The sequence below is a fragment of the Drosophila kikkawai genome, chromosome 2L, assembly GCF_030179895.1.
Source record: "Drosophila kikkawai strain 14028-0561.14 chromosome 2L, DkikHiC1v2, whole genome shotgun sequence".
Taxonomy (NCBI): Eukaryota; Metazoa; Arthropoda; class Insecta; order Diptera; family Drosophilidae; genus Drosophila; species Drosophila kikkawai.
In genome coordinates this window covers 11,181,368-11,195,832 of record NC_091728.1, presented here as the reverse complement: position 1 = coordinate 11,195,832, position 14,465 = coordinate 11,181,368, and the positions used below count along the sequence as shown (strand labels likewise).

Sequence of the window (14,465 nt, the reverse complement as noted above, 5' to 3'; positions counted from 1 at the left end):
AAAGCTACAGAACACATTTAAAATTTTATTTACTTTTTCTATAAAATCAAATGTATAATATCATTTTTTCCGGTCATCTCATGATTTTCTTTAAGCAGCTTCAACGTTCAGGATCCAAGAACCTCTTGTGTACTTTCAGCTTCTAGTTTCAGGACTTGAGCAGCTCCGTTTTTGATCCCGTTTCCTCTCCTTATATCTTACGCTTAAGGGTTCCCTCTCGCAGTTTTATTTCAATTGAAAGTGAATAGCCTCTTTCAAAAAAGCTCAAAAATATGACGTAGTCCGAGTCGGAAATATGTTTCAAAGCACCAAATATACTTCCAAATAAAACACGATTTATGGTTGAGATGTTAACCACTCTCCGAGTGGCTGTTAGTTTCATTTTTAAAACACCAATTATTACTGGGTCCTCTACATTTCTACACATACATATACGCTCAAGGATATTACTTATTACATCTGTATATTTATGGTATATATATATATATATATATATATATGTATATTCCTATATCGTGAATACTAAATCATATTTTTCTCGCAGTACGTATGCATGTGTGTATGTGTATAAAAGTAAAAACAAAAACTTAAGGAACATTTCGTATTATACGTTTCTATGTATGGCATTTTTCCCCTAAGTCACTTACGAATAAATAACGCATTAAAATCACTGGTAGATGGTACAGACTACTTGGTAAAAACTAGAAGACGTGATGTGTGTGGCACGGGTACGAGAAATGTACAAAAGGGTCTATAAAATAGTACAGCTAAAACCTAGAATAAAATGATTTTGTGTGGGAACTGGGGAGACTACACCAGCAGCGTCTCGTCGGACTCCGATTCCAGGGGCTCGTCTTTGATTCGATTGCCTAGTGGCGAGGACGGAAGACCAGTGGCATAGTCGCTGAAGAATATGTTTGCGTCATCGTGATTGAGATGGAGCGTGGGAGCCGCTCCTGGACGTAGCTCACCCGGCTTGGCAAAGCAGTGGGGCTCAAAGTGTCGGCAGCAAATGTGCTTTGAGTGGTCCCACTTCGGTATTGTCTCTATTTTGAGATTGTAACACCATTTGGCGCGCTGGTTGCGATTCTCCGGGAACCCAAGCATCGGCAACTCTACGTTGTCGCCACCGCAGATGACACAGCTCAGCGTCTTGTTCATGGGCAGGTGCATGGAGCAAATGTGCTTGCCCAAATACCGCTGTGTGTCAGTGAGCCGGAGAGCCTGGCACCACTGTCTGAGAAGAGTGGGATCTGCCGGAGATAATATAAAAAATTGTGAACTGAAAAGGATACGTTTCAGGTTTTTTTTCTTACCACTTGGAAACTTGTGCAGCTTCACATTTCCGTTGTAGTGGCAGTCTGCCATGCAGCAGATAGGTGTAATTTTGACAGGAGGATTTTTTTCCTTTTTAGTACGTATCTGGCCAGCTGCTTGAGGGTTCAAATGCTTTGTGGGAATGGCGTTGCGCATTAGACGCCTGACTCCAATCAGCTCTGGCTCGAAGTGACGGCTGCAGATCAGACGAGTGTTTCGCTGCGACTCTTTAAACACCATTCCGGTGGCCCGCTCCCAGTTGCTAATAGAGTTTCTGTTGTTCGGAAGCCGAAACAGCTTGATGCCATCGCCTCGAAAGGCACGACAATAGGGGAGGCAGCATTGCTTGACTTTCCAGGGCGGAATCTGGTTAGGAGGGCAGGCGCCATCTGTCTTAAAACGTCGCCTCCTTTTGATGCCAATTACATCGGGTTTTACATCGTCTTCGGCTTCCTCATCATCGTCGTCGTCCTCCTGTAAGCCATCTTCTTCCTCCGCGTCGCTATCCAGCTCACTGCGATCGGTCACCTGCTCCTCCTCGCACTGTTCGTTCGTAAATATTGTTTCTGGCACGTTGTCGCCAAGTTCCAGTGTGGGCACCGCCCAGGGCCGCAGCTTCCTTAGACTTACGCAATGCGGCTCGAAATGAACGCTGCATATCATGAATTTCCACGGTGTCCGCTCATCATAGCGGATGCGGAGGTTGTGCATCCAACGTTCCTGTTGCCGCCTCGATTTGGGAAACTTGTAAATGTGGACGCCATGCTGGGACCTTTGGCGCTGGCAGTGAGCCAGCGAGCACTTATCGTAGCCAGACTTGATCTGGCTGTAGACAATTTTCTCCTGCTTCACAGGTGCTAATTGCAATTTGCTGTTCCAGCTTGATATCTTATCGTCTTGATCCTCGTGTAACTGGAGCTCGGGCTCCAGGAACACAGAATCCTCATCCTCCTCCCTCCTCTCATGCTTGATATACACGTTGGCATTTGACTCGGTCAACCTTTTATCCAGCCTTAGGTTAATGGCTTCGAAGTCGTTGTCAAACAGCTCAGAGGGAGCCTTGGGGCCCAACTTTAAGGTGGGCACGCTTCCGTGGACTAGACGCATATTGACCAAGCACACCGGATGGAAATGCGCACTGCAGATGCGGTAACGCCAGCGGTAGTAGGGGTCGAACGGCACTTGTGTGTTGTGCTGCCACTTGAGGCACATGTCCTCCGAATGGGGAAACTTGTGCAGGGTCATGTTCTCGGTGGTCAGGTGGTTCGGGCAAGAATCAATCTGGCAAAACTTGCTTGACTTCCGAGGTGGCGCCCGTGGGGGTAAACATAAATGGGACACCTCTTTTTGAAGTCTGGATGCCGCAGTCGTATTTTCCTCCAACTGAACCTCCGGTGGGTCTGGAAATGGATCATCCCCATCTGGTAGGGCAAACTCATTGTCGTACACCTTGTCCGGTCGCCGAGGTCCTAACAAAAGCGTGGGCATCGCGCCTTTTCGGATCCTAGCACTCTGAAAGCACTCTTGATCGAAGTGGTAACTGCATATGCGGTAGCGCCACCAGAACTTTTCGTCCATGTCAACTTGAGTGTTGTGCATCCACTTTTGGGCGGCGTCCTGCGATGCTGGGAATTTGTGCAGCTTAATCGTGCCATCCACATCCTCGACAGTCACCTGGCATCCCTCCACAGCACAGTGATTAGCATTGTATTGGCAACGTATGGGTGAAGATCGGAAGGGTGCATTGTCGGCATAGATCACCGGTGATTTATCCACTTTCTCATAGCTCTCCATTCGCTCGACATGGCCTACTTCTAGGAGTACTTCTAGGGCCTGCATCTCCGGGTTTTCATCTTCATAGTCTGATTCCATCCGCTCCATCTTTAAAATGGGTTCGGTCTTAACCACATCCCCATATGAGTCCGACTCCTCGGACTTAACCACATCCCCATATGAGTCCGACTCCTCGTTCTCCTCTGCGTCTGCTTTTGCTGCTGCTGCTTGCTTGTTGATCATGTCCTGCCACTGCTCGACGGTTGGATTTTGGTAAATTGCCTCGCCAGGCAGGCGCAGGGTAGGCACGCTCCATGAGTGCAGGCGCCTGTCGTCGAAGAAGCAGCATGGCTCAAAGTGATTGTGACACACCTTGAACATGTACCGCTGCTGCTCCAAGAACTCAAACTGGCCATTGGCTATCCACATCTGCAGAATGTCTTTGCTTTGCGGCATCCCGTGCAACGGCACCCCGTCCCGGGGCTTAACCGTGTCGCACCCCTTGATCGTACAACTCACAATCTTCACGCGTCTGTTGCTCCGCGCATCCTTGTAATTGTCCTCAACAAGCATTCGGCTTGAAGCATGAAGCTCCGGATAGTGTGTGGCACTATACTGGTAGAGGATGACATAGTGCAGCGGGCACAGCAGTGCGACTCCTTCCTCTTTCGGGTCTTCTATGTCCATATGGCTTAGCCAGGCATTCCGCAGATGCTCCTCCATGGGCAGCCCGTAAGAAAGATTCTTGGGCAAACAGGTTTCCTCGCACTTTGGATAACAACAATAAATTTTCGGCGTCATTCCGGAACGCTTTTGTAACTTTAAGCTCGAGTCCGCTGGGTAAATATCCGGAGAAGAGTGGCCCAATTCCAAGGTTGGTATCGAGGTACTTGAGCTCATTCCATTTGTACCCAGGTTGGAGGTGGTCTCAAAGTGAGCATTGCAGACCCTCAGCTTGCCGAGCTGATCCACGGGAGTTTCCAGACGAAGGTTATGCCTCCATTTGTTGGCCATGGCCAACAATTTCGGAAATCCACGAAACTTACGGTCCCCAGTTTGCCAGACATTTCCGCAGCCTGGCACGCAGCACTTATCCGTCTTATTGTGGCACAAGAGACTTTCCGGATTTGGAAGCATATCCACCTCGTCGTCATGGCCCAGCAGGAGGGTGGGAAGTGCACCAGAACGCAGTCCCTTGTTAGCCCCAAAGCAAAACGCCTCAAAGTGTTTCTCGCAGATGTACTGCTGCTCCCCCTGCATGAGATCCGTTGGATAGACTTTAAGGTTATTGCTCCACGCCTCCAGTTGAGCAGCAATTTTTGGTATCTTAAAGTAGCGGAGACGGCTTCCGTTGGCTTCGTTCTTTACACATCCCGTCACAAGACACTGCCTCTCCATTTCATCTCTGCTCAATTCGAGAGTAGGCACCGCGCCCTCCATCAATTCTCCAGTATCGGGGTCAAAGCACTCCTTGGCAAAGTGGAACTGGCACACCTTGAACCCATGGCTCCTGGCCTGCATGGAACGATGTCTGCATGCGGCTGCCCACTTTCGAGTGGTCGCCATGTCCTCGGGATAATCAAATAGCCTCACTCCCCCCTCCTCCTCCTGTCCTCCTTCCTGAAAGCAAGAAATGACAGAGCAGAAGCGTTCGCGGATAAATCGCATTGCTTGCTCTGTTTCCTGGCTGTCGGAAATATTGCCATTGTGCTTGGCATTCGGAATTACATGACCCTCGTGTCCCAGGTTCAAGGTGGGCTCAGCCCAGCTTCGAAGTTGCTTCATACAAATAGCCTCGGGCTCAAAATGCGACTGGCACACGTACAAGTCCATGGGATCAACCAGTCGTGGCTGCTGTTGGGTGTTCACCAGCCACCGAAGCAGCGCCTGCTCCTCGGTGGGAAAGCGAAAGAGCCTCACTTGACTGCTTCCAAACTGTCCACAAGAGGGAATGCAGCATATCCGGATCCTGCCCCGGGGACTGGGGCTTGCACTTGCACAGGGACTGCCCAAGAAGGCGAGGTCCGTCTTAATACGCAGGGGAGTCAACATGGAGATCTGCTCCTCTGGCAGTGGCCTAGTATTTAAGTGAATCTCATCTTTATGGTTCAGATGGAGAGTGGGTATAGCTTCTTTTAACGGGCCATTCGTATCCAAGTACTCGGATTCGAAGTGGAGTGTGCAAATCCGATAGCTTTGGTGCCTCTCAGAATCGTAGGAGATCTTGGTGTTGTGTAACCACTTCAACAACGTCTCCTTGTTATCGGGAAGCTGGATTAAGTAAACGTCCGGATCAGCTTCTTCGAAACAGCAACCGGGCACTGTGCATTGCAGTTCGTCCACAGCCTTTTGTAGCGCCACTAAGACTTGGGGGTGTAGAACATAAGGAAGATGGAACTTTTTGAAAGCCTCTATAAAGTGGTTAGCACATAGTCTGGCCTGCTCCTCGCTGGGTTCAGATAGGTTCAAGCAGGAGAAGCAGGCTTCTCTGATAATACTGTTATCCGGCAGATCGATAAAGGTTAAGCGTCCAAAGGTATTATGGGTGCAGTCAGGCACTAGACAGATCCCATTGCTTCTGTATAGATTCCAGCTGCTGTGGCCCAGGTTCAAGGTGGGCACAGCCTCTGCCTCTGCTTCTTTAGAGAGATTACCATTCTCCAAAAGCTGCGGTTCAAAGTGCGCCAAACAAACTCTTTTCAGGCTCAGAGATGTGGTGTCAGCCTCAGTGGCCAGCCTTAAATTGTGGCTCCACTTTCTCAGCAGGGTCCTTTCCTCGGGAAAATGCAGCAATTGGCTAACTTCTTGGTTTCCGCAACTGCTGATGCAGCATATTGGTGATTCACTTTCAATTTGAGTCATCTTCTTTGCTTCCTTCTGTCGCTCCATTTGCATCTCCATCTCCATCTCCCACTCCCGCTTCATCATCGGCATCTCCAGCGCTTTCCTCTTGGCCAGGGGAATATCCGGCGGCTCCGTTAGCTTCCTTTTGCGGCAGTGTTTCAGGCTCCAAAGCCGAAAAACCGAATGCTGCGGCTGGGGATCCTGCTCAACGAGATTCTGCTCCACGCCATGGCAGGAGTACCTAAGCGGCTCCTCATGTCCCACATTGATAGTGGGCACCGCATTTTGCTTGAGCTTACGCGTGCCGAGTACCTCCGGCTGGAAGTGCTCGATGCAAACCCTACCCACACAGTCGTCCGGGTTTAGATGCAGATTGGCACACCACTTCAGCAGCAATTGGCGATCTTTTGGAAAGCCAAAAGTGCTCAGCAGGTGGAAGGCAGTGCGTTCCTTCCTGCAGTGCTTTAGGCAGCAAATGGGCGTCACATTGTTAGCCGGCTTGTCTCGTCGCGGAGCTTGGTGCCGTCGCGGTAAAGGGGAAGGTGGGAGGCTTGGAAGCTGTTCTATTTCCTCCTTGACATCGTATCTGGAGGGGGAGTCCTCTTCTTCTGCATCCTCATAGTCTTGGGCCTCGTCGTCGCTGCGATGTTCAGCAAAAGTCTCTACCAGTTCAAGAGGATCAAAATAGTGATCATCTTTGTCCTCGTCTGGATGATCCTCCAGGTCATCTGGGTTCTGCTGCTCGCCATCATTCCCTTCGTCCTCCTCCTCCTCCCCCTCCTCCTCTTCGAACACCTCTTTCTTTGGTTTCAGCCGCGGGAACTCTGGGGTTATGCCCTCCTCTTCTTCGGTCATGCCCGCCTTAATAGCTTCATTGTCATAGATTAATCCCTCATCGTGTCCCAGTTGCAGTGTAGGCACGGCTCCAGTTTTCAACTTTAGCTTACCCCGCACCTGCGGTTCGAAGTGATTGGCACAGATCCGACCGCGACACTGATCCGGAGACAGCCGTAGATTGGCTCGCCATTTCTCCAGAAGATCCTCGCTCCTAGGATACCGGTAGGTACGCAGGTCGTTGTCAATACTCCTCCGCTTGCGGCAGTGTCCCAGGGCACAGGTGGGGGTGAAGAATCCCGGTATATTCTTTGGGTTCTCGTAGATCGGTTGGTCATTGTGTCCCAACTGTTGGGTGGGCATCGCCCAGCTTCTCAGTTGTTTGCCCTCGATGCAACGTCGATTGAAGTGGGCGCTGCAGACGCGCGTCGACCGGTCCACCTCCTCGGGTTCCAGGTGCAGGTTGTGACGCCACTTTAGATGCTGCTGCTTGCCGGTGGGAAAGGGAAACAGCCGGGCCCCGTGCTCCAAGCGACTTCTTCCACAGCTGTGCACGCAGCACTTTAGATCGGAAGCATTTCTCTTGATCTTGGTCTGCAATACAAAAAACAACATAAAGTTAATGAAGTTTACTCAAATTTTATATACAAAATTTGAAATTATTATTCTACAATTTTATTTTTAAAAATTAATAATTACAATTAATAAACATTTTGATATAATTCTCACCTGCTTGGAATTGGAGCTTGTGGCAGTCACATCCGCTTTGGGGTTGTCCTCTGTCTCGGACAGCTCCTGCTTGACACTCAGTTCACCGGATCCCTCGTGCAGCAGTCGACGCTGTCGCCCGAATAAATTGCTCTGCAGCTCCGCTGGATTCACCTGGAAAATATCATCCTCATCGTCATGACCAAGCTCCAAGGTAGGCACCGATCCTATGTTTAGCCGCGTCTTCCCAATACAGATATCCTCAAAGTGAGCGTTACAGATCTTGTAGCGCTCACGCTCCTGGAAACTGAGGTGTTCCAGGCGCAGGTTGTGCCGCCAACGCTGAAACAGATCCGGGTCCTTGGGGAAGCTGTTCATTTGCACCTCGTCAAAGCGTCGTGTCTTGCCGCAGGTTGGCACGATGCATTTGAACACTGGATCCACATACCTATCCTCTGGCTTAGGATTCGGGATCAGTTCGATCTGCGCGTCGTCGTGGCCCAGCTCCTGAGTGGGAATGGCCCACTTGTACAGGTGCTTGGGTCCGATGCAATCGGCCTCAAAGTGCTTGTTGCAGATGCGTACCCCAATGCAGTCCACGGGATTCATTTTGAGGTTGTTGCACCACTTCCACAACATATCGTCGTCGTCGGTGGGGAAGCGGAACAGCCGCACCTCCGGCTGCTCCTTGGATGCCTCGCAGCCTTCCACAGCACAATGCTCGTCCGCAAAGGCCTGTGCCTCATTGGGAAAGATATCGTCGTCATCGTGGCCCAGTTCCAGAGTCGGAATGGCACCCGCGCTCAGTCTTCGACCATTGAACGAGTGCGTCTCAAAGTGGCGGGAACAGACCCGGTACTGAGAGCGCATAGCTGCACGTGGCCGCGTCCTTATGTTGTGCATCCACTTCCGTAGCTGGGTGGGACTGTGCGGCAGCCGGAAAAGCTGCACGCCCTGCGCCCGCGTCTTGCGGCAGCTCTCGACGATGCAAACCCGCTGCAGGCACAGTTTGCTGGCCTTTAGCTTGGCCGGGTTCTGGTAGATCTTCAAGCCGGGCGGTGAGTTCAGGTCGAGCGTAGGCACCGCCAGCGGCACCGGGCACTTTTTGCTCAGCACATGCGGCTCGAAGTGGGCCGAGCACAGCCTGCGCTGGGCACTGCCTACCATCGGAACCTGGAGATTATGCGCCCACTTGGCCAATGTGGAGCGATTGAGCTTGGGGAAGCGATACAGCTGGACATTGTGCAGGGCTCGGACTTTGCGACAGTGTGGAAGACAGCATCTGGGCACCCAGGTGGGCTTTGCAGAGGCTGGCGACAGCTTCGCCTTCAAGTGAGTCGTACGTCGCCTGTACAGCATCGATTGCTCTGGATTCTCGTACAGATTCTCGATGTTGCCGGCTAGATTCAACGTCGGAATGGCCCACTGCCGCATCCTCTTGCCGATGCAATGCGCCTCGAAGTGAAGATTGCAGATCCTCATGCTTGTCAGTTGGTTGGCCTCCGTTTGCAGGTTGTGCGCCCACTTGGCCAGCACGGCGGCCTCCTCCGGCGGGCGGTATAGCTTGATGTCGTCCACGCTGGGATTCCTCTTGCAGGTCTCCACACAGCACTCGCCCTGCTCCTCGCCATTGTTGGGAGCCGTGGGACGTGCATAGAACTCGGTTACTTGCTCCGGCGTAGGAAGCGGATAAGCGATATCCTCGTGCCCCAGGATCAGAGTGGGCACTGCCCACTTCTCCAGCCTCTTGTTGCGCAGGCAGCGATCCTCGAAGTGGACCTCACAGATCGCATCGTTGAAGAGCTTACTGCCATCGGGCACGCTGCGCTGCAGGTTAGCACACCATTTCTTTAGTAACGCCATGTTGCTGGGGAAACGATGCAGGTTGGCATGGTCCCTGTCTCTGTTCCGCTTGCACACAGCCACACAGCATGTCTCCCGAATGTTCAGCTTCTTGATCACGTCGGGATTGCGGTGGATGTCGTCATCGTCGTGGCCCAAGTGAAGAGTGGGCACAGCAAACGGTCGCATGCAGCCGCCGATGCAGTAGGGCTCGAAGTGAAGGCTACAGATTCGCATTCCCTTGTGCATCTTGTCCTCGGCAATCTTCAGATTGTGGCACCACTTGCGCATCTGTTCAGGCCGTCGCGGAATCGTGTGGAATGTAATGTTCTCGCTATTGTGCCGCTTGCTCTCGCAACTGGGCACGCAACAGACGTCCATGCTATCGCTGGCGTTTATGGCCGCAGAGCCACCGGCAGCGGCGGACATGGCCAGATGGTAAGAGGCGCTTATCTCCGGGTCCACGTAGTGCGAGGCTGCCGAGCTCGCTGACGACGAGGTGGATGCCACCGAACGACGCTGGTAGGATTTGCTGTGCATCTGCTGTTGCAACGAATGCAGGGATGACTGCTGCTGCTGTTGGAGATGGCAAGAGGAAGGTGTCGGTGTTGGCGGTGGCCACAATTCGTTCTCGTAGATGTTAAAGGTGTCATTGTGGCCCAGGTGAAGCGTGGGCACGGCTCCTAGGAAAGAAATTTAAATAATTAAAAATAATTATCTTGTATCTCTTGCAAAGGACTTTAAACAATTTTCTAACAACTTACCAGGCGACAGTTTACGCAGACCCAGGGCTTCCTTTATAAAGTGGGCGCTGCATATTTTGTGATTCTTGCCGCGGTAGACTCCCGGATCCAGGCGAAGATTGTAGCACCAGCGACGTAACAGAACTTCGTCTCTGGGAAATCGATATAGCGACATATTGAAGTCTGAGGAGCGGCTCCGGCGGCAGAAGTTGAGGCAACAGCGCTTCTCTTCCACGTACAGATTCTTCGGATTGTCGTGGATCTTGCCGTACTGGGCGCCCAGGTGCAGGGTGGGCACTGCCCACGGCTTTAGACGGAACTTGCCAATGCACCGCTCCTCAAAGTGGCGGCTGCAGAAATGTCGCGGCTCCTTCGCCTGCACGGGAAGTCGGGCGTTTTGGCACCACTTAATCAGGCTCTTGATGTCCTTTGGGAAGTTGTAGAACTTGAGATTGCTCTCACCCCGCTGGCTGGTGCAGTGGGGCATGCTGCAGCGCGCCACTTCGCCAGTGGTGAAGGTGTTGGTCAGCTCCCGGTTCTGGTACAGATTGGCTACGTCGTCGTGGCCGAGGTTGAACGTCGGCACAGCCCAGTAGCACAAAGAGTAGCGGTTGATGCAGCGCTTCGGAAAGTGCATGCTGCAAATGCGGAAGCTAACGTAGCTGGAAGCGGGTATGTGGAACATCTTGAGGTTGTGCAGCCACTGGTTGAGGTACTTTTCGTCCTTCGGGAACGTGAAAAACTGCAGAGTGGGACTGGTGCTCTTCCGAACCCCGCACAGCGGCACACAGCACAGGGCATCTTCGGAGTCGTCCAGCGTGGAAGAGTGTGCCTGTGGTCCGGCGATGGCGCCGTGGACTGAGCTGTCGCTGCTGCCATATACATTATTGTAGCCGCTCTCCTGAACGCTATAAGACGATTCGTTGGTCGAGTTACTGTAGCTGCGCTCCAGCTTCACAGGGACTTCGTTCTTCAGCGAAGATGCGGCAAAAATAGCCGCTCCATCGGCATTGGCCTGACGCTGCTGCAGCAATGAATTGAGCGCTGCTGTGGCGGGCAAGGAAGGCGAGTTGGTTGGGTTCGCCTTATGGAGCGGTGCGCTTGGCACTGGGGAAAGACCAGAAAAGAAAAGAAATATATTAAGAGTTTTCCTATTGGCTGATTTTTTGTTAAATCCCAAAACTTACTTTCCATGGTGGCCATATGACAGTCCTGCAGCTTGTAGTTCGTCTGGCTCTGCTGGTGTTGTTGCTGTTGTTGTTGGGAGGATGCGGACGGGGACTGTCCGCCCGCGTAGTATTTACCGCAAAAATAGGGGGCAGCCAGGCGGTGTTCGTGCAGCTCCACAGCCGTTTGATACCACAGGCGGCATACGGGACAGTCGAAGCGCTGCTGGAACTTGTGCTGCGGCAAATGGGCATACAGTTGCTCCCGCGTGGCAAACGATCCCGAACACATCTGCAAAAGACAATCAGTCTAGCAATCATCCAGCGACCAAAACGAGAGCCACTTACGTTGCAAACAATGTTTTCGTATTCGTGCTGCATGTACTCGTGTGCCTCGCATTCTGCGATCGTGGCAAAGTGTTTCCCGCAGTACTTGTGGCAGAAGAACCTGTCCGCTCGATGCTGTTGCTTGTGCAGCTGCAGCTCCTCGGCGGTCATGAAGGACATGGGGCATATGATGCACTTAAAGTCGTACTCCTGAATACCGCAGTTGCTCTCGGCGACGTGGCGCAGGTAAGTCTGCTTCTTGAAGAACACCTCCTTGCATCGCTGGCAAACGGGCAGGCTCTCTGCCGGCGTCAGATCCGATTGTTGCTTGCGGCGTAAAAAGCTATTGGGGTTCTGAAACGGGTTTCGAGTTTTAATCAATTTTAAATGAATTGCAGAGCTGCTGATTTCGCTGGCCTACCCTGACGAAGGACTCATCCTTGACTGTCAGCTCGACTTTGGGACTCAGCATGTCCTCGCTGAAATCGCTAAACTTGCTAAAGTCCGCAAATGGCGTATTGTCGTCTATGTAGTTTGACTTGTAGGCCAGCTCGTCAATGGGTTCCGCTGTAAGTAGGAATGTTTTTTGTGAGCATTTGAAAATATGTTTAAGTTGTAATTTAAGAAAGTTTATTCCTCACAATGACTATTTTTATTTCACAACACTTTTGTTGAAGTTAATTACCAATTTTTGCACTCTTACACCTCAGTTTAATATATTTTAAATTATTATTTAAATTTTTACAACTGCATTAACTATGCGCAGATGAAAATGTATGTACCCAGTGTCGGTTTCTATGGTTTTCTAATAATATTTTGGGGCGGTAGGTGCCTCCCACCCAGCTGATAAGCCTGATATGTGCACACACAATATTTAGAGATAGATCTGAGTAAATTGTACAATCGAATAGTTTTTATATTTACAACAAGTATTTATAAACCCGTCCCCTTTGGACCCGGCTAAACCCCACTTAAAAAATAAAACCCATTAGTATGTGTAAGAATATCGATTTATAGAATGATAAGAAAGAGTTCTGCTAACAATGTCTTGAATAAATATTTAAAAATAAAAGTATGCAAGACCCTAACTAAAATCGTAATTATGTTGTTCTATTATCGTATTAATATTTGTGAGCACAATTCGAACCTGCCCCGCCCACATATATAATATCAATAAAAACGCAGAGGGCGGGCAGGCGTTTATACGGAACATTGTAGGTTAGTCTGGGGAGCGCACATTACATAAGATGCGACTTGGAAGACAACCAACCCATTCCGAAAACCGTTGGGGGAGAAGGAGGATGATATGCACACGTATCTCTATTGGATGTGTGTGCGTAGAAATCGAATTGGCATAGGGTTCGCCGGTAGTATAAAGCATCTATCCGAGAGTATACATTCGCTAAATGGATACATACAGACATCAGTACTTTCGCACACAACACACCGAGAGAACAGAACAGAAACAGAAACAGAACCGTACGGAACGGAACCGAACCGAACAGGGCAGAGATAGAGATACAGAGCCGTAAGTTGACGAGCGACTGGAAACGAAACCAACCGAACGAAACAAGCGCCAAACCTCAGCGAAACTCAACAAATGTTTTATTGATTCGACGCCAAAACTAAGCTGAAATTACGCTACTTATAGGCAAAATAGCTCCGAATAGCAGCGGTGTGCGTGAGATACTTTTTGTATCTTTGGGATACAGTTATCCGAGAGGTCCCAAGCTATTATAAAATCGATTATACACTCGAATACTGTATATAGGAACACCATTATTTAGGGTTGGCTCACATTTTATTATCATTTCTGGGGCCGGGGGTGGGGCCATTGGATTGGGCGGCTGCTGGAATCCCTCCAGGGGTTCGCTCTTGATATAGGGATAGCTCCCGGCCATGACATCGTGGCCCATATAGGATCGCTGGCCCAGGCCCAGATGCTGCGGCTGCTGTTGCTGCTGGTGCTGCTGATGATGATGCTGGTACTGCAGCAGTTGGTTGTGAGCATATGCCACCGTGTTGGCTCCAAGGCCGTAGGACGAACCAGCACCACCCCCCGCCCCGCTGACATTGAGGCCACCGCCAGCGGCGCCGAAATATCCATGCGAGCCTCCACCCCCTCCCACTCCACCTCCGTAGGCGTCCATAATGGTGTTGGTGTTGTTGTTGCCTATGCTGGCCTTGCAAGGGGGCGCAGGGGCGAAGGCCGAGTGGGAGAGGGGGTGGGAGTGGGAGGCTGCTGGGTAGGAAGCAACATGTGAGTACCAACTACTGCCGTGCTGCTGGGGCTGTTGATGCTGCTGCTGCTGCTGCTGCAGAGCCATCGGCGTCGTATGGGACGGGTAGTGGTAGTGTGGGTGGGCGTGATTGGGGTTGTGTTGTGACATCACGGACGGGTGATTGCGGTGATTGCTCCACTCCGCGGCGCCCGAATCGCTTGTTGTGACTCCCGAACACCGAACTTAGGGGCGCGCGCGATTCCTCTCTTTTGTCGCACGCTCTGTTTTTTGCACTGGCGTCTTTTATATACCAGTTTTTCCTCGGCCGTCTGTGTGTATGTGTCGAACTGTCATTGTCGAGGAGTCCGCTGGCGGTCGTCCTTCGGCGGCATTTCACGCCCTCGGGCACACGGCACTTCACAGTTGACACTCTGCAACTAGAATCCAATTGCAAATCGTGAGGCTCTTGGGCGGCTGTTGAATTTTTATCATTTTATTATGCTTTGCTTCTTCTCCCGACGCGCGACGACGAGACGACCACCAGACAACAACAAAGTGCGGCTGCAGCTTGGTCGTTGGAATATACCGTAAAAGCACTCCAATTAGCTTTTAAATTGCACAGAAAAATACCGCAAATATACCAAATCAGCAAGCTTTTTTTTTTACAAAATTTTGTTACCGCGAATATT

At 51.0% G+C, this 14,465-nt stretch overlaps 1 protein-coding gene across 1 annotated transcript; it reads right to left on the bottom strand.

Moving 5' to 3' along the window:
• Positions 1 to 232: 232 nt before the first annotated feature.
• LOC108082807 (uncharacterized) lies at positions 233 to 14,428 on the bottom strand. Its single transcript, XM_017178366.3, has 8 exons — positions 13,353 to 14,428; positions 11,976 to 12,121; positions 11,576 to 11,908; positions 11,249 to 11,519; positions 10,083 to 11,168; positions 7,498 to 10,001; positions 1,317 to 7,362; positions 233 to 1,253 (listed from the first exon to the last, which is right to left on the bottom strand). The coding sequence occupies exons 1-8, from the start codon at positions 13,942 to 13,944 to the stop codon at positions 811 to 813; spliced, it is 11,421 nt and encodes a 3,806-aa protein (XP_017033855.2). The 5' UTR covers positions 13,945 to 14,428; the 3' UTR covers positions 233 to 810.
• Between the last annotated feature and the right edge of the window lie 37 nt (positions 14,429 to 14,465).

What these genes read in the sequence shown, in the direction of transcription:
- LOC108082807 (XM_017178366.3), bottom strand. Translation starts at nt 13,944, where the DNA reads ATGTCACAACACAACCCCAATCACGCCCACCCACACTACCACTACCCG. An exon ending in CCCAGAAATGATAATAAAAT is followed by an intron (nt 12,122 to 13,352) that starts GTGAGCCAACCC and finishes TCCTACTTACAG; the next exon opens with CGGAACCCATTGACGAGCTG. An exon ending in TCATATGGCCACCATGGAAA is followed by an intron (nt 11,169 to 11,248) that starts GTAAGTTTTGGG and finishes GTCTTTCCCCAG; the next exon opens with TGCCAAGCGCACCGCTCCAT.